This window comes from Hyperoodon ampullatus, assembly GCF_949752795.1.
Source record: "Hyperoodon ampullatus genome assembly, chromosome: 3".
Classification (NCBI taxonomy): domain Eukaryota; kingdom Metazoa; phylum Chordata; class Mammalia; order Artiodactyla; family Ziphiidae; genus Hyperoodon; species Hyperoodon ampullatus.
The window spans coordinates 64,615,188-64,636,569 of record NC_136916.1 but is presented as its reverse complement, the minus strand read 5'-3'; the positions used below and the strand labels follow the sequence as shown (position 1 = coordinate 64,636,569).

At 54.5% G+C, this 21,382-nt stretch overlaps 1 protein-coding gene across 3 annotated transcripts; it reads right to left on the bottom strand.

Moving 5' to 3' along the window:
- On the bottom strand, positions 1-12,642 carry SNX33 (sorting nexin 33; the record flags this gene model as incomplete). Of its 3 annotated transcripts, none has more annotated exons than XM_079699393.1 (3): positions 1-532; positions 4,847-5,052; positions 11,172-12,642. In XM_079699393.1, 3 exons carry the CDS (start codon positions 12,640-12,642, stop codon positions 512-514), a joined length of 1,698 nt encoding a protein of 565 aa, XP_079555519.1. The 3 variants fall into 3 exon arrangements, with proteins under 3 accessions (XP_079555519.1, XP_079555520.1, XP_079555518.1); XM_079699394.1 differs by lacking the exon at positions 1-532 and having other exon boundaries at positions 4,799-5,052; positions 11,172-11,214; positions 11,437-12,642; XM_079699392.1 differs by lacking the exon at positions 1-532 and having other exon boundaries at positions 4,799-5,052.
- Positions 12,643-21,382: the final 8,740 nt, after the last annotated feature.

The window sequence follows — 21,382 nt, the reverse complement described above, 5'->3', positions numbered from 1 at the left end:
TCAAAATGAAGAAAATTTAATTAAATATCTACAAGACATTGTCAAGTAATTAACAGAACCCAGCTCAAGTAGTTATATGTGAATGACCTTTAATGTGGAATGCAGGCAAATCTTCACATGAGTGATAGGATGAGGGAATTCAGCTTCTAACATTCAAAGTGCCAGGGGCCTGCGTAGGGTCTTCAAATGTGCCATCCCCAAAACTTACATGCCTCCCTGGGGAAAGGAGCGGTCCCCAAATTGATTTCAGATTACTTTTCTATCAGGTGGGTTAATGAGAAAGCAAAAGAGAAATTCAGGTCAGTTACAGAAAAGTGAAGTGACGCTCCTCTCACATGTTCATTTATAATCGGAGACCCTGAGTCACTGCAGACGCCACTGTGCAATGCTGCCCTCAGCCTCTTCATCCCTGGGCGGCTGGCGGGACTCACCGGGCCCTCAAAGCCCCTGCACATTTCAGCAGTTGGTTTGCCAGCCTCCCATTCTTTCACAACTCTGGAGCGAAGATCTGCTACCCCTTCTTCCTCCAGACCTACGTGAGTTAATCAAGGTGACTTTAGGGAATGAAGCCAGAGAGCTGGGTTCAAGTCCAGCCCCACCTCGGCCCCACTGTGTGATCCTAGGCAGTTCCCATCCTCCCTCTGGCCAAGCCTCAGTCTCTCTGTCTGTGAAATGGAATAATGATGCCTACCAGGGCTGCCTTGAGGACCAAGGAGGCCACAGCTGTGTGAGACACTGCTTTTTAAACAGACTGGACTGCATCCGGGTTTGACTAACAAAACAAAACCAAAGGAAAAAAGCTTTGTGGAAACCCAGGGGTTTCACAATCAACCCTTCTGAGCTATGTCTGGGGGAGGTGAATTTTTATGTTTCCTCATGGTCTTTTTGCCAGGGCTCACCATCTCCTCTTGCCCCAAACAGCAGAAGGAGGTACCAGAGCCGCAGTGGTGGGGAAGCAGGTTGGGGTGGGCTGGGGGTGGGTGAGGGAGCCAAGCTGGCCTGGCTCCTGGAGGCCTGAGTCAGCGGGCAGGCAGGCAGGGCGGGCCCAGTCTTTCGAAGGCTTGGGGAGGAGATGGTGCAGGAATGTTCCTCCCGCCCAGGCCTGGGCCCTGCCCACCACATTCTGGCTCCTGCTCTCTGATGCTGCAGCCTCAGCTCTGGCTCCGAAGATGGGAGATGCCTGGAGCTTTGTTGAGTAGGTTCAGCCAGGGGCCTTCAGAGGCAGCCTGGCCCTGGGGACTGACCCAGGGGTGGGCAAGGCCAGGCCAGAGCCTGATGGGAACTGGGCTCTGAACCCAGAGGATACCCCCGCCCCACTGGGTGATGCAGCCAAATGCCACCACTCACTAGACCTCAAGTTTCCTGTCTGTGCAATGAGGAATTGAACTTGGTGGTGTCAGATGATGGATGATCGGGGCTGGCTCCCCCAGGAGGCGGTGCAGGTGGAGTCCAAGAGCATCTACATTTGTGACACATCTGCTATGTGCATGTGTGACTTCATGGCCGTGTGTGTCTGAGTGTGTGTGTCACTATGTGAGTGTATGACCGTGCACAGTACTATGGTATGGCTGTGAGTGACGACATGGCTGAGACTGACAACATGCATGTGGGCGTGGACGAGTGTGGACGTGGCTGTGAATGTGTGACAGTCTGTGGCACTGTGGCTGGGAGTGCACTTGTGCAAGCACATGACCATGCATATGTGTGTGTGAGTGTGGAGCCAGGTGTGACCTGTGTGCCGTGCGCAGGTTGTATGGCTCTGTCTGCTTTGGTTGGGCAACTGCGTCTGTGACCAGGCCTGGCTCTGCTACAGCCGTGGCACAGCTGTGGCATGGTGGTTCATGGCACTCCTGTGTCCAGGAAGCAATAGGATGCAGAATCTGAGGGCCACCTCCATCCCCAACCCCCATATGTGGCCACAAAGCAGACTCCCTTCCTGGGCTGGGCCAAGACTGGGGATCAGAGGTCCCCCACCCCCCAGCTACAGGTCCTGGTAGTTGCCCAGGGCAGAAAGAGAAGCCTTGTTTTCCACCCGCCTCAGGGAGGAAACTGGAGGCAGCTGGGCTCAGCTCAGTCTGGAACATCTGCCTGGCATGAGACTGAGGCCAGCCCACAGGCCCAGCCACCACCAGGATACCCCCACACACACACCGGTCCCCAGTCCCCTGCCGAAAGAGGCTCCGGCCAGCCCAGACAAATCTCAAATTCCCCCAACACTCGAACCCACACAGAGATAGAAAGAAACCAGAGAGGAGGGCTGGGACATCCTCACTTCCCATCACATGGAAGTCTGTCCCTGCCTAGAGCCCTCAGGACGCCTGGAGGAGGCCTGGCCCATCCCAAGACTTCACGTTCTGATGCTTTTCCTAGGTGCAAGCCCCTCCTGAGAAAAGCGTCAGAACAACCCCTCACCTGGAGGATGGAAGGCATGGGAGGTGGCCCCCCGCTCAAGAAAGAGACACAAGAGGGCAATACTATTCCCAGGGCAAGAAGCGTGAACAGGGGACTTTCCAGGCACTGTGTGTTGAGAAGAGCATTCCCACCGCCCCAGCGCTGACTGGGCCTGGGAAGGAGACTCCCACCGCCCTGCCCATGGTCAGAGCGCTCACTGCAGAAGGCCGCCTGGAGGCTGGAACGGGGAAGAGTTTAAGGGTGGGAAGGTCCTCGGATGGGTTGGAAAATGAAGGAAGGAGGGCAGGAAGGAGAGAAGGGAAAATTCCACAGAAAGTCCCAAATCTGACCTAATTTTGACCCAGGGCCAGGGGCCCATTCCAAAAGTTCCTCTGAGGACGCTCTGCCCTGAACAGGGAGCCTCTGCTGCCCCTTCCCCACTGCACCTGCCACCCCTTACTCTATCTCACTGCCATGAGCTCCCCCGCCCCCAGCCCAGACAAAGCCTCCCCTGATGTCCAGACCCCAGCAGCCCTCCCTCCACCAAGTCCCCATTGCCCCAAGAGAATCGCAGCCCCCCAGCCCTCCTCCTTCCCGTGTGCAAACAGATTCCTGTTCATCCTGCCTGGGACACCCCCAAGGGCATAGCTGGGGGGTCCACCTCAGTTTCCAACTGGGCAGCCACTGCAGGGCTGGGCAGCCTGGACTGGATGGCTTGGGGAAGGACACAGGTTCTGAGACCCACCCCCTCCCCTGGACTGGGGCTTTCCTGGGGGCAAGGCTGGGATATGCCCTCCTGGGGAGAGGAACCCCCCCTATCGATTAGACTGTCCCTTCCTCACGTGACCTTCAGTCCTAGATCACAGAGCAGCAAAGCCAAACCCCTGGCAAGACTCCACCCATTTGAGAGATGAGAGGAGTGAGGTCTGGGAAGGGTATGCATCCAGCTGGGGTCCAGGGTGACCCAGAGGTCCCCAACTAGCCCCTGCCTCCAGCACCGTCCTCCCCCCAACTTCTGAGGTTCTGGGGTAAATGTTGTGCCCATCACGACCTCAGAACCTAGTCCAATCGCTCCCAGGGACGATTAGGGCTGTATCCTTTCCCCCACCCTCACACCCCCTGGGATCCAAATAAGGAGTCATATTTTTGTTATCTTAACTGTAAAAGGTTTATCAAGAAAACAAGAAAGAAAGAAGACTGAAGCAGCAGCAGCCAGGAACAGCCATGACCTCCTGGAGGGGGTGCAGCAGCGGCACCTGTCAGTTCCCCCAACCCACTGCTGGACCACGCGCTGGCCTGGGGGTATGGGGGGAGCCCCCTCGAGGATGTAAACATGGATGGAAGACAGCACAATCCCACCAGGACCTGAACTGGCATCACAGTGAGGCTGGCTGTGGGCAGGTGGACCGAGGATCCCTGGGGTGGTGGGTAAGCTGGCCCCTGGGAGCCTGAGGCCCAAGCCTGCTTGGAGTGTGGGAGCTATTGCTGGTGAACTCAAATACCCAGTAACTTTTGGGTGTCCCCTCCAGGAAGGTGCCACCAGGGTCCTGGGATCCGAGACTTATCTTAGCACCTTGAGCCCAGGGCAAAGATGCTGCATGGTCCCCTAACCAAGGGGTGAGGGGGCTCAGCTGGTGGAGGGGAGTCAGGAGGGAGCTGGCCTGCAGCCCCTCCTGCGGGGGGGGGCGCGAGGACAGGGGCATGGGAGCAAGGCAGATCCCTCCCCTCTGTCACACAAGGGACACCACCGAGGGGTGCACCAAATGCTTGGGAAAGGTAAAGGAGAGAAGACGGGGTCTTTCCATGCCTCCACAGCCTTGCCCATGCTGTTCTTCTCCTCTGAATGCCCTCCCCATCTACTGCCCCCACTTACTGTCTGGCAGGTCCTTGTCATTCTTCAAGACACTACTCCATGGAGTCATCCCTGACTGGCAGAACGAGTGGTCCCTTCTGCGAGCTATTTACCATCAATCCTTCTGTATTGCTCCTGCCTGTTTCTGGGTCTGACCCCCACCTCAGCTGGGGACTCCCCAAGAGCAGGCGTGTCACAGCCCTGGATGCCCAGTGTCTGACCCGGAGCCGCAGCAGGCCTGCGCGTCTGCTGAATGAACGAGGGGATGGTGGCCAGGTGAGCGAGCGCTATAGGCTCTAGGGGAGGCTAAGACCCTGGCCTGACCTCAAGTGACTGACCAGCAGCCCAGGCCTTGGCCTGGAGGGCTCCTGGCCCCATCCTCACCCCTGCTGTGCCCCTATCTCTAAGGGGTGGGGGACTTCCCCAGGGATATCCATGACTCCTCCAAAGCCCATCCCTGACCAGCCAGGCACTGCTGGTGTGGGAAGGTCCGGAGGGCAGCATGCACCGCAGCCAACAGGCCCCAGGGGCAGGGAGAGGACCAGGGACACGTGGTCAGAGGCTGTCATACATGTGCAGCGTCTTCTCCAGCTGCTGGCCTACCCGCTGGTAGAAGAGGATCTGCTGGCGCAGGTAGTTCTGCATCATGTGCTTGAAGTCGAGCTCGCGGCGCTGGTGGAAGTGGTTCATCTCAGCCTGCAGGGCGAAGCCCACCACGCGGCAGCGCCTGCGAATGCCATCTGCCTCGTCCTGCGCCATGCGGCCCTCGTCACTCATGCGCTGGCTCTCCTTCACCTTGGCGAAGGCACCTGGCACGGGCAGAGCAGAGGACAAGGACAAGTTAGGGCTCCGGTCTCCCCAGTTCGCTCCCTAACCCCACGGTGAGACCTGGGTCCAGGCAGACAATACCCTCATCGGCTCAACTCAGGCCTCGCTCTTGGACTCCACAGAGTCCAGACCCATGGTCCAGCCACCTGGGTGTCTCAACCAGGATGTCCCCCAAACCCTCACCTTCAGCACATCCTAAACCAGATGCACCATCTTCCCTGCAAACCTGTGGCGACGCCAGCAGCCCACACCTGACCAGTCACAGCCCTGCCCTGCCTGCTGATTGATTTCTAGGACCAGGCCGTCCCCACCCACCACAGGCCTCGGCACCCCTCACGCTGGCGCCCCATTCACCTCCAACATCACCTCCTCCAGGAAGCCTTCCCTGCAGCCCCAGTACATGAGGTGCCTCTCAATGCTCTCAGGTGCCCTGGGCTTCCCTCTGCCACAGCTCTTACCACCCTGTGGTTTCTCTGACCGCTTCCTTCTGGGCTGTGAGCTCAATGTCTCTAGTATCCAGAACAAAGCCTAGCCCACAGCAGATCCTGATATGTGTCTGCTAAGCTGATTCAACCTCACTGGACTGCTACCATAGGCCCCTCATGGGTCTCCCCATCTCAGTCTCAGCCTCTGAGAGGTTCTCCATAGCACCTGAAGAGCAGCCAAGCTGGGCACCCATAGCTCCAAGCCTCCCCTGGCTTCCTTCTGCCTGCAGAGCTAGGTCCCCCATTCTCCTGGCCTGTGAGGCCCTCTGGGAGTTGACCCCTGCACCCATTTCACGCTGACCCCACGTTCATCAAATTCAGCTTTCTTTCCTACCTTCCTATCTCTGCCCCCTGGATCCCTATGCATAGTTCAAGGCCCTGATGGGGTGCTGCTTCTACACGGAGCATCCCCCAGGCAGACCGCCTCCCCATCTCAGCTCACCAGGGCTCTCCCCACCCCCATCACCCAGCTGATTCTAAAACAGAGCCTCAAAAGCCACCTGGAGTTTTCCCTTTTGTGTGTCTCCCCACATATAGGCCCTGCTCCCGCCTCACCCCAGCCCCCAGGGGACTAGAGGAAGCCATTATAATAACCAGGTGACAGATGGGGGGTCAGGGGATGAACCTGGGGAAGGGACCCAATTTGGAAGAATGTGAATGAATCAACAAGCACTTGGTGAAAGAATTTCAGTTCTGAATTAACAGCACTTGACTGATTCTGTGCTGAAGCCGGTGGGGGCAGGTGCTGAGGTGGTGAGGCAGTCTGCCTGCGCCTGGCAGGTACTCCTTGCAGGGCTGTAGGGAATCCACTGTGTGAAGAAGATTAAGGAGGTGGGAGGGGTTGGCACGGAGGACAGCACACTCCCCGAGCGCTTCGAAAGCATCCACTGCACACAAGTAACACGCTCGTTTTTCATGTTTCCCACCTCTCCCTTCAGGAGGTCTCCCGTGGACCTTTGAAACGTATTCCTTTTACTCCAAGTTGTTCAAATGCATTCAGGATGCATTTATGGAGCATCTACTACATGCTGGAAATAACTCTGAATGCCTTTAGAAGGACTAGTACCTATATTAGATGGCAAGTGTGTGGCTAATTGGCAAAGAGTGGCATTTCAGGCGGACAAACTCAAATGTGGAGCATTTCCGGGGCTGCTCACACAGCACCTAAAAGAACTCTGCAGTCCCCAGCTCCCAGCCCACTCAGTCCTTTTGCCACCTTCCTTGAACCACTTCTCGCCTCCTGTTCCATACTGACTGCCCAGGTCTGGGCAGCAGGAGAGGGATCACCCGAAGGCCCAAGATGAGGACCCCATGAGAGGCTTCGGAGCTGGAGTGGCCCTAGAGACTAGCTGTCCAACACCCACATCCACCCCTCGCTCTCCAGCCCCACACTGTGCAGAGGAAACTCAGGGCCTGGCAGGAGGGTACTTGCCGAGGGGCTCGCAGCCTCTTTCCTGCTCCAAAAGTGGGGGATGCCTGGCCCAGAGGTATCCCTGCACAGCTAGGGGTAGATACCACTTCTACTGCAAGGAGCCCAGGCCAGGTCCCCCAGGCATATGTGTGGGGCATCCAGACAATGGACTCAGGAATTTGAGAAGGTCCCAAGGGGTAAAAAGAACCATAAGAAGCAAAGTAGAAAAGAGCAGGACAAAGAAGCTAGAGTCAGGCTTCAGCAAAGGGCACCTACTAGCCTGGATTCCACCTTCCTGAGAAAGTCTGGGTGCGTTGGGGGTGGACTTGCATTTAAGAAAGCTTTTCTTGCCCATGGCCTTAGAGGAAGGAAACTGAGGCCCAGATAATAGGAATGAATCTATTGCAATTGCTAGGTATCCGCAGACAGGCAGGGAGCCAGAGATGCGAGGCAAAGGCTGTGGGGGAAGGGGGAGGCCCTACCCTGCTCTCTGTCACCCCTCCACCCTGTGACTCCGATGTGGGACTGGGACCAGCTAACACTAATGCATCCCAGAGACAGACTGGGACTCAGGGCTCAGGCCTGTCCCCGTCACCCCACACATTCCACCTAGGACTCAACCTGAGAGCTGAGGACTCAGGGGCACCTCCTAACCCGGTAGTTGTCCTGTAGGCTGGGTCCCAGGAACAAGGAAAGGAAGGTTGGAGCTTCAGGGCCCCAGGGTCCCAGGCATATCCCCTAAACTGCCACCTTAATCTATCTTGTCCCTACCTCTTGGAGGTAGTTATCACCCACCCTAGGTTGAGGGCAGGAGGTCTGAGTCCTAGTCCCACTGGGTCACCTCCAACAAGGGCTACAGGTCTCCCCACTGTCAAATTGAACAGACTGGACTAGATGTGATGCTGCTGACAATTGCTCACAGCGGAATAGCGCTTTAGAGTTTCCACATCAGTAAAATGGGATGATAATAGTACCCACCCCTATAGTTATAGCTGAGTTTAATTGAACGAATATGTTTAAAGTACTTAGGATGGCACCTGACAGAGTAAGAGCTCCCCTCGCAACTATGTGCAAACTGCTTTTCAGTCCCAGCCGAGACCCAGCTTGTGGTGGCTCCTGGTGATACAATTCTTTGTTCATTGGAGCCTAGGAGGGGAGGGAGAGGGAGAGCTAGATGATGGCCCAGAGCATAGAGGCTGGACCCACCTATTCCCCCAGGCAAGAACTTGGTCCTGCAAAAGGGCCACTTTGCCTTGGCCAACCTGAGAGCTCCATGGCCCCTCCCCGCATGCTCTGTGGTCCAGGGCCTGCCTCCAGCCTGCCAAGGATGCCAGCTCAGTTGGTTCTAGAACACCCAACCCCCTCCCTGCTCCCTCCCCTTCTGGCTTGTCTACCCCAGGCACCCATCCCTTAGGGAGCTCCCTCCCCTATCTGTCTGGCACAGTAGAAACAGCCTGCCTGTAGAGTCAGAGACACCTGGGCTCCAATTCCTGCTCTGATTATCATTCCTCCTCACTGCCCCTCATCTGAAAACGGAGGGAACCACACCAGTCTCCGTGGCTTGTGATGAGTCTTAGGACCGAGCCCTGCCCTGGCTGGCTCCCAGGCAATGGCCCTGGACAGTCACTGTTGCCCCTTGTTGTCCCAGGGTAACTATTACTAAGGCTCTCTTTCACCCCCAAGATTGCCCTGGTTTGGATGGTAAATTACATGGTTGCCCTTCTCTTAGGAGACCCCTAAACTGAGCTCCAGGGGCTGGGCCAGTGGGCAGACAGGCTGGCACCTCAGTGCCAACCAGGTTCCATGGCCCATTTTCCTAAGTTTTCTTAGGCGAGAAAACTCTTTCAGGGTCACCTCAGAGGCAACATTTGTCCAAATCCTGGTCTCCTGACCCCTCCTAGGCCTCCCATCTCCTTCCTTCCAAGGCCTCTCCCACATGCTTGCCATCTTTCAGATGTATGAACAGGCTGGACAGAATCCTGGGGACCCAGGGCCCAATTTTCCTGCTCCTTCCTCTGTGAAAGGGCTCCATCCACAGGGCCAACATGGGATCCCCCTCCCCCCATCAGGCTGTGGTTCCCCCAATTCTGTCTCAGCCAGATTCCAAGCCCCCCTCCCTAACTTGCCCCACCACGGGCCTAGGAGTGGCAGTGCAGAGCCCAGAAGGGGGAAGAGTAAGCCCAAAAGAACTTGGCTGAATGGGGAGGGGTCCTCCAGGTCCGGGAAGGTGGGGCAGTCTCTGCCTGAGGTTGAACACACCACCCCAGGCCCCTCACCTTAGAAACACCTCCAGTGGAAACTCAGAAGCGGCCTCTCTCAGCCCTGTCTCCCTGCCCCAGGGTGAGAAAGGCCAGTCTGGCTTTACTCCCTCCTGCTTCAGTGGGAGCCTGGGAGTATGCGTATCGGGTTGCCTTCCTGCCCCCTGCTCTGCCCTGGGTGAGGGTCCCCAGACACTGCATGGGGGCAGCTGTTTAATCACTATGTCCCTGCTTCCCCCCATCCTGCTGCCCACACAGGAACATGCCATCCAAGGAGCTGGTTGAACCAGCTTTCCCAGGCCGTAGCACAGCAGTGAGCGTGGCTCCACTTCTGCACAGGGTGACACCTGCCCCAGTGGGCCCCAGCCACCAGCCCTGCCCAATCCCTGCCCAGAGCTCAGAGCCAGATCTAAGGCATCACTCTGTCCTCAACCAGACCCTCCCCAGGAGTCTCTCCCCTACCCACCCCTTTGAAGGCCTAAGAGCTCACTGTGTCCACCCTCCCTTGTCTTACAGATCGGGAAACTAACTCCCAGAGAGGGGAAAGCGCTTCCCAGGGACACATAGCAAACTGGGGGCAGAGCCAAGACCAGAACTCAGGCCTCATGTCTCCCGAAGATGAAAGAAGGGAAGGAGGAAGAGAGGAATGTGGAGAAGAGAAAAAAAGAGCAGAGAGGAGAAGGAGGAAGAGAAAGTGAGGGGAGAAAGGAGGCTGGGAGCTGGAGAAGTTCTAGAAGTTAACCTCCTGGTAAAGGAGAACAAGGCGGGTTTACTCCAGACTCTCCTGGGGACCAGGTAGTGTGGTGGTGTTTGCTGTCCCCCAGGCTCAGTCCAGATGCCTGCCTCCTGGCCTCACCCAGAGGAAAACTCCCCACCAAGCCAGGCCTGACCTCAGGGCCTAGGGGCCTGGGAGCCAGCCCCACGCCCTGCAGACGTTCTTCCTTAGTTACCAAGCAGCCCTGGGGAGGACCACACCTCTCTCCTGCCCTGCCTGTAGTCCCCAAGACTCAGCCACCTGCCGGGTCAGCTCCTGACTCACTGCTCAGGCAAGAAGAGAAGCCAGGCGGGGAAGGGGGAATTGGACGGACCATGGGGGTAGTGCCCTGGACCCCCACTTCCTCCCCCAGCCCAGCCCGGGTCCCCCTAGGTGACCCGGCTACGAGTCACTTCCCTGGAAGTTCCTTGACAGCCCCACAGTAACAAGGACCCATCCTGTCCTTCCCATAGGGAGGGGGCCGTGAGAAATGAACACATGGCTGGGCTTGGGAGGTGGCCAAGATGGATGTGTCCTTGGGGAGGTGCAGGAGGAAGGGACAGTCCCAGCTGGGGCATGGACTCCTTGTGCAGCCACCATTCTGTGGACGCAGCTTTTTCATCTGCAAAATAGGGACAGCCACCCTCCGGAACACAGATAGTGAGGGAGCTCACTGATAGGATATGCAGCGGTGAGAACAGGCTCTGCAGCTGCAAAGGCAGGGAGGCAAGCTTGTGACAAGTGGGAAGACAGGCTACACTCTGTGCTCTTGTTATCTGGGTCTGTGTCCGTGTCCCCCATGCGCCTGTGGGCTCCTCAAGGGAAAGTCCTGGGCCTCAGTCAGCTCCGTGTTCCCAGACCCCAGCCTGATATCTTGAAGGGCTCAAAGCGTGATGGGTAAATGAAACAGAAACAGAGAAAATGAATGAATGAATGAACGAACGAACAGACAACAAGAAGGTAAGCAGTGAACTCCATGAGGACAGGGATCAGACCTGCCCATAATAATATCCCTGCACCTAGAATAGCACCTGCCACCTGGTAGGTGCTGGACACACTTGTTGAACATATGAATGAGACAGAGACAGAAAGACTAGCTGCACTGTTCTGCTCAGTCTAGGCCATCCTCATACCCCCAGTGCCCAGCAGAGTGCAGATGCTGTAAGGGTCTCCAGCCCACACTGGCTCTTACCTTTCTGCAGGTGGATGATGTCGGGGAAGTTGGAGAGCAGGCCCTGGTAGAGAGATAGCGTGTCGAGCATCTGGAAGAGATCGTTCTTGGGCTGCTCGGCAAACATCTCACCCACGGCTTCATAGGTACGGCCCGTGTGAGAAATGGCGCTGTTGAGAGCTTCAGAGCTGAAGGGGGGGTCCATCTGGAAGGCATGACTGATGGCCTGGAAGGCATTGCCCAGCTTCTGGAATTCCTTGCGGAAGCCCCCCACATGCTTGCGCACCAGCTCCGATGCTATGGTGCTGAGCTGCAGGACACTGTCGTCCATCTTCTTGCTGAAGGCTTTGAAGGTGTCCACACGGTCCTCCACATCCTGCAGGTCCTGGTGCTCCGTGGGGATCTGGAAGGTGAGCAGGAAGCTGGCGCCCACCATCTCGTCCTTCTCGGCCCGGCGTTTGCCCATCTTCCACTGCTTGTCATCCAGGCAGCTAAGGAAATGTTGGAAGCCCTCGTACTGGGACAGCACGGGGTGGCTAGTCATGTGGTCCATCCAGAGGATGAGCCGCCGCTTCCGCTTCTCAATGAAGTCCTCCTCGAAGCGGCCTGTGGCCTGCTTCTCTGGCAGGTGGGGCACCGAGATGACAGTGAACTTGTGCAGCAGGCGGTTGTAGAGCCAGTCGAAGTGTTTGTAGCGCCTGTAGACAGGTGAGCCAGCGTGTGTGGGTGTGAGCTTGTAGGAGATGTAGCTTTTGATGCCCTTGAATTTGGTCTGTTTGGTGGGGTCCTCCACGGAGCAGGCAAATGGGTGGGGGTTGGCCTTCCACTGGGGGCCGCGAGGGCCCATTTCAATGGAGTATGTCTCAGCGATCTTGGCCATCATGGGCACATCACCCAGGATGAAGGCCTCCACGCCAGAGCGCACAAAGCACGAGAAGCGGTTGAGGTTGCGTCCCACCACGCTGCCTCGCTTGGCAGATGCCAGGCTGTCCTGCCGCTCCAGGGGTGGCTTGGGCCGGAAGGCCATGTGTTGGCTGGGGTAGGCACCAGGGTAGGAGAAGTTGAGTGGGGGGTGCCCGTTGGTGCCCAGCCCACCAGCCCGTGGCTCCTCCACCACTGTGCATCCATCATCCCAGTCATCCCAGTCATCATCATCGTCCTCCTCGAAACTACCCTGGTTTGAGAGGAAGCCACTGCCCCCACCACTCCAGGAAGGGTCTGCCACACTGGAGCTGTTGTATAAGCTCACCCGAGTCCCCAGAGAGCCTGCAGGACTGCTGGAGTAGTCGGCATGGTTGGAGCTGGTGCCAGAACGGATGATCTCCACGTAAGAGGCAGGGAAGAGCCCTGTCTCACCACGGCTGTTCTGGCCCTGCAGCCATCCATCCAGCGAGGTCTCGCTGAAAACAACCAGGTCCTCATCCTGCTGGATGCTGATTTCCTCCTTGTTCTCGCTGCGGAAGTCATAGAGGGCTCGGCCTTTTAGTGCCATGTCTGGGCCAGTGGTAGAGAAAGATGAGGACAGAGTCCTGCCCAGAACTGGGGACACTTGCTAGGTTGTCCAAGAATGCACTAGCAGCTCAAGGTCTGCCACAGCCCTCAGTCTCTCAGCCCCTACGGCGGGGTCTCAGCACCCACAGGTGGTGTCCAGCCTCCCTCTCTTCAAAGCAATGTCCACGGCCCAGAAACAGGTCTCCCTGCACACGCCTGTGAGCAGGGAGAGCTCATGTCCATGGTCTTCCTCCCTTCCTTCCTCAGCCCCTAAAAGGGAGAGTCTCTCCTCCTCCCACTCCCAGAAGAAGAGTCAAGTGACTCGGATAAGTCAGCTCTGAGAGGGCAAGAATTCGACACTCTCCACTGGAACGATGTTCTAAAATAGAAGAGAATCACTCAGAAACCACCATCCCAGAAACCCCGGCAGCTCTGGCTCCCAGCTCCTTCTGGCTCCACAGGCCTTGGGAGGCTCTCACATTCCTCTGTAGATCTGCTCCTTCCTCCTTCCTCCTCCTCTTCCTGGGCCACTGGGTTTTCAAAAATCCAGAAAATCCAAGAGGGGCAAGGAGAAAAGCAGCAGCCTCCTGAATCGAATCCAAGGGTGGATGTGTCCGGCTTCACAACGAGCCAGGCCGGGAAAACAAGGACTGAGGCTTACACAACAGGCCGCCAACGCTTCGACCCCGGCGGCCCGGCCCGGCCCCCAGCCCCCAGCCGGCTGGGGCGCCCTCTCCCCGCCCCCAAGTGACCGGCCCCCGCCCCGGGGAAAGGAGGGGACGCGACGAGGCGCTCGGGCGACTTCTGGCCACTAGCTGAGTGACCTCTTTTGTTTGCCTAATTCCTCAGCAGTTTCTGAGCCTGAAGCTGACCCAGATCTGAGTCCAAGGACCCCCGGCCAAAGGTAACCCCGCGGTAAACGGTCCCCGCACGCGGGACGTGGACCCCCACCCTTCGCGTGCACGCACACACTCAACAGGAGTTTGGAGAGTGAGCTCTGGAGAGCAGATGGCCCGGCCGACTGTCCGTCCTCCGCTCTGCCCCGCGGGGTCCCGCCGGTGGGCGGCGGGCTGCGCCCCCAGCCCGCCTTCCTCTCCAGCGTTCGCAGCCCCTCTGCGCCGCCAGTGAGAAGCCAGCTCCAAAACAACAACAAAAAAGGCGATTCCGGGAGGTGGCGTCCCGAGGAAGGAGGGAATAGCCGACGGGGGGGGAGGTGAGTGGGGGGGGAGGTGAGGGGTGGGGAGAGGGAGGGAGAAGGAAAAGCAGGCTGGGGAATTGGGCGAACTCCGCAGCACTTCCGTGCGTCCTGGCTGGCCGCGGACTGCCCGGCTCCGCCCTCCCACTGGCCTGGGGCGCAGGAGCCGGGCTCCCGCCTACTCCTCGCTTTTCCTTCTGGCAGTCGCTCTCACTCACTTGCGCCGAGATCTGGATGCGAGAGAGAAAGGAGACGGTCGGGGAATAGGGCCAACCCGTCCGCCCTGGCTGGGAGACACCTCTCACCCCGAGGGGCTTAAGCGCCGCGCGACGGAGCTTTGCGGCCGCCGCCTCGCCTCCTGGGCTCCGTCACCCTCCTGCCTTTTGCGCGACGCAAGTGAGGCAAACTCCTAAAGTTTGTGAAGTGCGGTGCTACAAGGAGGGGGTCAGAGCCGGGACCTCGGAGAGAGGGTTGAGGAAGTGCGTGGAGACCCGCAGACGCCCCCCTCTCGTTCCCCTGCCCCCCACCCCAGCTCGGGGACGGGGGGACGGGGCCGTGGCGCCGCCCGGGGATTGCTCTCTGGAGGGGGCCCCAGAGCCAGCGGCGCCCTCATGGAAGAAGCCTGAGAAGGTCTGGGTAGTTTGGATACGGGCTGCTGTGGGTCCTAGTACCCTAGCCAGACAAGGCCAGAAGCACCCCTGTCCTGGGCGGCTTCCTTCGGGGCGGGGGAAGACAAGACTCTACATCTGTAGCGACGGTAACAAGACCAGGCAGGATGGGGTTCCGTGTTGCTTCGTGCGGCGGCCGGCGGAGACTGGATGTCCTGTCTTTGCCAGCAGCACCCAGGAGAGAGGAGTGGTCGGGGTAGGGTTCTGGAAAGAGGTAAAGGGGACTTGACCCTGGGCATTGATTCTGCCAGGCACTGTGCTGGGCACTGGAGATTACAGTACAACAAGGCAGTCGGAGAGTTTGACACCCTCTTGTCAAATGACAAGTCCACCCTCTTGTCCTTCATTCATTCATTCTGTCTCTCATTCATTCAATCTTGCACTCAAGGAAACATTAACTGAGTATTCTGTACCAGGCCCCTTGGTTTACAAAGACGAATAAGGCATTGTCCTTACCTACCAGAAGCTCAGATGTGTCAGGACAAGTAAAGAGATGTTCCCTGCCCAGTGAGACCAGTGCCATGAAATGTGAATGGGAGGGCACCTATTCCAGCCTGGGTTGAGCAAGGATCAAGGAAGGCTTTCTGGAGGAGGAGGTACCTAAGGTGAAGCAAAGGCTTTGGGCCCTACTCCCCTTCCTGGCTAAGCCCTGGAGCCTTGTCTACCACTCTAACTAGAACTTCCTTCCCCCTCATTCTCATTCCTCCCACTTGTTGCAGATTAACTGGCACAAGGTAGCGCTGTAAAGGTGGGCACCTTAGGCTGTTTTGAGGGGTGTAATTTGCAGGCCTCTGGCTCCAAAAACCAATTTCACTGGTGTGGTGAGTAGATCCAATTCCCTATGGAGAGCTGGCATTTGGCCGGGATACAGGCTTATGTCCAAACCCCAGAAGCCCAGGTATTAACTTACACAGAGAAATTCAACTGTCAGGCAGACCCAAATATTTGTATCAATAGATCAAGGCAGTTTGGGCTGCTTCTTAGGAAGCCCAGTTACCAGAAGTTTAGCGCAGTGAACCTGGAAACCCCAGGAGGGGAAGAAAGGATGGTTTAAGTCTCTCAGCCAAGAAGCCTTGAGATCTTGTCCCCCGCCATAGGGGCAGTCTTGATTCTAAGGACTCAGTTCAGCCTAGTATCTTCAGGACCAGAGCCTGAATATGTTTCCCCAGCTGCTTTGGGGGGGCCCCTTTTCTTTGATCTTCTGTTCGCAGAGCCTCTCTCCAAGCTGGATTTAAGAGTAGCAGCTACTTCCTTAGTGCTTGCTGAGTGCTAGACTCCTGTAAACATTTTACCTTTATTAGCTCACTTAATACAATTGATGGGATCTCTGCTCACCCAGCTAGGGGCCTAGTGTAGCCCCACCACACTGAGGGGCCCCCAGCCACCACCCTGATGGTCTTTAGTTGGTTCCCAAATGCTTCAGTCACATATTTATGCACATTTACACCTTGGATTTACTCTCATATCTGTTCAGGGGCGGAGGGAGGGTGGTTTCTATCTCACAGTGGCCACCTTATTTCCAGGTTCTTGGGGGAAACTCATTCTGCAGCTTCACAGAGATTTCCAGAACCTATATCTTCTATTTCCAACCCTCTTCAAACCTCTGGGTAACAGGGCCCACAGTTACTAATCTTAGGCAACTGCACTAACCTTTGTGGTTCCCTATACCCTGCCCATGCCTTTGGAAAAAGTCCCTTTATTAAATTCTCCTCACATTACTCTAACTGGAGTGTGTTCTCTCTTTCCTGATGGGACCCTGATTTGGGCACAGGAAACAGCATCCATCCCCCATCCAGATAGCTAACTTTCCTCCTTTCGGAAAGGAATCAGCAAGGGAGAACTGTGGCCAGTGGTTCCCAGGCTGACTCCACTGGTGGCAGCGTGGTGGACACACTGGACTATTACTATAGTGATGCAGACAGGAGATGATGAGGGCCCGAGGTAGGGCAGGGGTAATGGGCCGGGGAGAAGTAAATTTGAGATTCTATGGGGGTAGAACAGACTGGAATGACAACCAACAAGATGTAGGTATTGAGGGAAAAGTCAACCCACATCTTTAGAACATAGATTCTCAACTCCACTTTCCCCACCAGCTATTTCCCCATTTCTGTGCTCATCTTTGCAGCAAATTCCTCAAAATAGACATCTCTACTAGCTGCCTGCAATGTCTTTCCTCCCTTTCTCTTCTTAAACCCCTCTAGCCATTCTTTCACCCTCACGCTCCACTGAAACTATGCTTATCAAAGTCATCAGTGACCTAATGGCTATTCTCAGCCCTCTTAGCCTCTCAGTAGCATTTGACCAGGTTGATCACTACTTCCCCCTGGATACACTGTCTTCACTTGCACTGGGGAGACCATACTCCCCCGGTTTCCCTTCTACTACACTGGTTCATTCGCTTCTCGCCAATAATTCTTTTCTTTTTTTAAGATTTATTTATTGGATGCTTTTTGGGTCTTCGTTGCTGCACGCAGGCTTTCTCTAATTGTGGCGAGCAGGGGGCTACTCTTCGTTGCAGTGCACGGACTTCTCATTGCGGTGGCTTCTCTTGTTGCGGAGCACGGGCTCTAGGCACGCAGACTTCAGTAATTGTGGCTCACGGGCTCTAGAGCGCAGGCTCAGTAGTTGCGGCGCACGCGCTTAGTTGCTCCACGGCATGTGGGATCATCCCAGACCAGGCCTCGAACCCCTGTCCCCTGCATTGGCAGGTGGATTCTTAACCACTGCACTACCAGGGCAGCCCCTCTCCAATAATTCTTAACACTAGAGTGACTACTAATTGAGTGGTCCTCTTGTCTTTTTCTCTCTATATTCACTTCTTTGACGATCTCACCCAGGCTCATGGCATCCAACACCATCTTTCTACCAATAATACCCGAAATTTTAAATCACCAGCCCAGGCCTTTCTCTAAAATACCAGACTCAGGGAATTCCCTGGTGGTCCAGTGGTTAGGACTCTGCACTTCCATTGCAGGGGGCACGGGTTCAGTCCCTGGTTGGGGAACTAAGATCCTGCATGCCACAAGGTTTGGCCAAAAATAAAAAATAAAAAATAAAATACCAGACTCACATATCTTTCTCCTTGACATCTCCCTTTGAATGTCTAATAGACATCTTCAACCCAACATGTCCAAGATTGAATTTCTAATCTTGCCCCCCAAATGTGTCCTATTTAGCAGCCTTCCCCATCTCAGGTGATGAGTACTTTCTTCCACTTGCTTAGGTCCAAAAGTGGAGCCATCCTTTGACCCTCTCCTTATTCTGAGACTCCTATCTCATTGGCATCTCACAACTGCTTTCCTGGTCCCAGCTACCACCTTTCTTGCGTGCACCACCACAGCAGCTTCCTAATGGCCTCTATGTTTCCAGCCCTGCCTCCTGAGAATATGTCTACTCTCAACACAGCAGTCAGAGTGATCCTTTTAAAACATGTTAGGGCTTCCCTGGTGGCACAGTGGTTGAGAGTCCGCCTGCCGATGCAGGGGACACGGGTTCGTGCCCCGGTCCGGGAAGATCCCACATGCCGCGGAGCAGCTGGGCCCGTGAGCCATGGCCGCTGAGCCTGCGCGTCCGGAGCCTGTGCTCCGCAACGGGAGAGGCCACAACAGTGAGAGGCCTGCGTACCGCAAAAAAAAAAAAAAAACATGTTAGATGTCAATTCTTGGCTCAAGACCCTTCAGTGTCCTCATCTCACTTAACCTAAAAACCAAAGTCCTTAAAAGAGCCTATGGAGCCTCTGTTATCTGAGCCCCCTTTCCTCACCCCCTAGAACACTCTGCTCCAACCAAGATGGCTTCGTTATTCTTCTTCTGATATGCCAGGCACATTCCTGTCTTAAGGCATTTGCACTCACTCTTTCCTCTTCCTGAAATGTTCTTCCCCTAGATATCCACATGACTAACCCCCTATGAAATATCACCATCTCAGTAAAACCTACCCTGACATGCCCTACTTAAAATTACAGCCCATCCTCATTCCAAGCTCTCCTATATCCTGCTCAGTTTTGTCTCATGACACTTATCACCTGCTAACATATATAGTTTACTTATTTATTATGTTTATTGTCTGGGGAGAAGGAAGTTAACCAAGAGTCCTCCTGCAGACACATTGAGCAAGGGCTGAAGATAGAAGGGAGTGAGGCTGGGGGAATATGAAGGGTGGGGATAAAGTGCAAACTAGGAAAAGGTATTTGCACCATAGATAGCTGATTAAGGATTAATATCCAGAACATACAAAGTACACCTTCAAATCAATTAGAAAAAAGCAAACAATCTGTATTAGTTTCCTATTGCAGCTGTAACAAATTACCACAAACTTAGTGGCTTAAAACAACACAAATTTATTATCTTACAGTACTGGAGACCAGAAATCCAAACTGGATCTCACTGGGCTCAAATCAAGGTGTCAGCAAGGGCTGTGTTCCTTCTGGAGGCTCTAAGTAAAATTCCATTTCCTTGCCTCTTCCAGCTTCTAGAGGTTGCCCACACTCTTTTGCTCATGGCCCCCATTCAACTTCAAAGTCAGCAATCACACCTCAGACTTCTGTATGTATCATCACATCTCTCTGACTCTTCTGCCTCCCTTTTTTTTTTTTTTTTTTTTTTTTTGCGGTACGCGGGCCTCTCACTGTTGTGGCCTCTCCCGTTGCGGAGCACAGGCTCCGGACGTACAGGCTCAGCGGCCATGGCTCAGGGGCCTAGCCGCTCCGCGGCATGTGGGATCTTCCCGGACCGGGGCACGAACCCATGTCCCCTGCATCGGCAGGCAGACTCTCAACCAATGCGCCACCAGGGAAGCCCCTGCCTCCCTTTTTCACTTATAAGGACACTTGTGATTACATGAGACTCACCCAGTTAATCCAGGACAATGTCATGGTCTCAAGATACTTAATTTAATCACATCTGCAAAATCCCTTTTTTCATGTAAGGTAACATTTACAGGTTCTGGGTGAACATCTTTGGGGGACCATTATTCTACTTACCCCATAATCCAATAGAAAAATACACAAAAGACACAAAGAGGCATTCCATAGAGGAGGAAACACATATGAAACCATTATTCATCAGGAAATGCAAATTAAAATCACAGTTAAATACCATCACACACTCATCAGATTGGCAAATATTTAAAAAATCTAACAACCAAGTGTTGTCAAGAATGAGGAGCAAAGGGAACTCCCATGCACTGTCAAAGGAATATAAATTGGTACAGCCCCTTTGGAAAACAATTTGGCAATATCTAGTAAAGCTTAACATGCACTTTACATGTTCATGCATACTTTACATGCATACTTTACAACTGAGTAATTCAACTTCAAGATGTATACTATTCAACAGAAGCTACTACATATGTGCAACAGGAAACCTATAAGAATTTTAATAGTAGCACTGCTAAAAATATTCCCTCCAAAAAATCCAACAGGAGATGGATTAATAAATTAGATAGAACCAAACAATGGAATATAATGCAACAGTTAAAAAAAAAACTGCAGCTACAGATTAAAAACTCCACATGATGTGATGTCTTCTAAGCAACACTTCTCAAATGTCAGTGTGCATACAAATTACCTGGGGGTCTGGTTAAATGCAGATTCTGATTCTGTAGGTCAGAAATGGGGCCTGAAATTCTGCATTTCCAACAGCTCTCTGCTGATCCATGGACTACACTTTGAGTAACAAGGTTCTCAGTATTTAGGGATGCATTTACAATGATAAAACTTTTCCTTTTTAAATTTTTTTAAATTAAAATTTTTTTTTCTTTTTAAACGAAAGGTAAAAATAAACACTAAATTCAGGAGAGTAGATACCTTTACCTCTCACTGGGGGAGTGGCTGGAATATGTAGATGAAATGGTCCTGGTGATGCTTTCTTAAACTGGCTCTTGGGTCCACAAGTATTCATTATACTTTGTATCTTACATATAGTATTTTCCATATATCAAATATTATATTTTTAAAAAAAACAATGAGAAGCGTACAAAAATAAAATGATAGGCGAAGAAGCTAGGTGGCGTCAAAGTCTTGAGCAAATAAAGAAGTTAGTCCTGTAGCGCTACACTAAGCTAAAACAGATATAACTAGCAGAAAAGGTGTTAAGTTTGTTAACTAAATACTCGGCACCAGAAATGCACCCTGTCAAGCTAATTCGTTTGAGCCCGGATTAAAGGGTCAGCACTTGTACTATCCAAGCTTTTCAAACTAACTGGGTTTTATGAATCACCTGGCATTCTTGTTAACAATACAGATTTCCAGGTGACTCCGGTGTACATCCCGATTCTGTGGGTGTAGGAAGCAGCCTGGGAATCGGTATTTCATAGGTTCGGTGGCGCCTAGCCCCACTTGACAAGGAGAACCCGTTCCGCCCGTCTGCTAATGGACCTGGCGCTAGTGGGCGGTGGGCATACCCGATCAGCCCCGGCCGACTCGGGGAAGCCCACCACGAGGTGGGAGGACCCCCCACCCCCCACGGTCAGCACAGTAAATTCAACCAAACTAGCGCGACAGTCACCCCCCTTTCCCGGAACTGGCCTCTTAAGCCAGTTTCAGAGAGGCCCTGAATGGCAGAAATCTAAATGAGAGGAAATAATTACGGCACTAGGTGATTAATTCTAGGCAACTTAAAACTGCGCAGACTCGTCTTTGGGCTCTAGTCCCCGGTGTCTCCCAGCGCTTTTTCCCCGCCTCCCTCAGAGAACGCGAAGAAGAGAAGAATCGCGAGATACCGGCGCGGGGCGGGGCCCCACCCTGACCAGTGGAAACAGAGGGCGTGGCACTGAGCCTTTCTTTTATTGGCCCAGGGTCCCCAGGCCCGCTCTAGCAGTGCTGAGGCGGAAGTCGCGCGGGCGCCGGAACGCGCGCTGAGCTCGGGTCCTGCCGTATC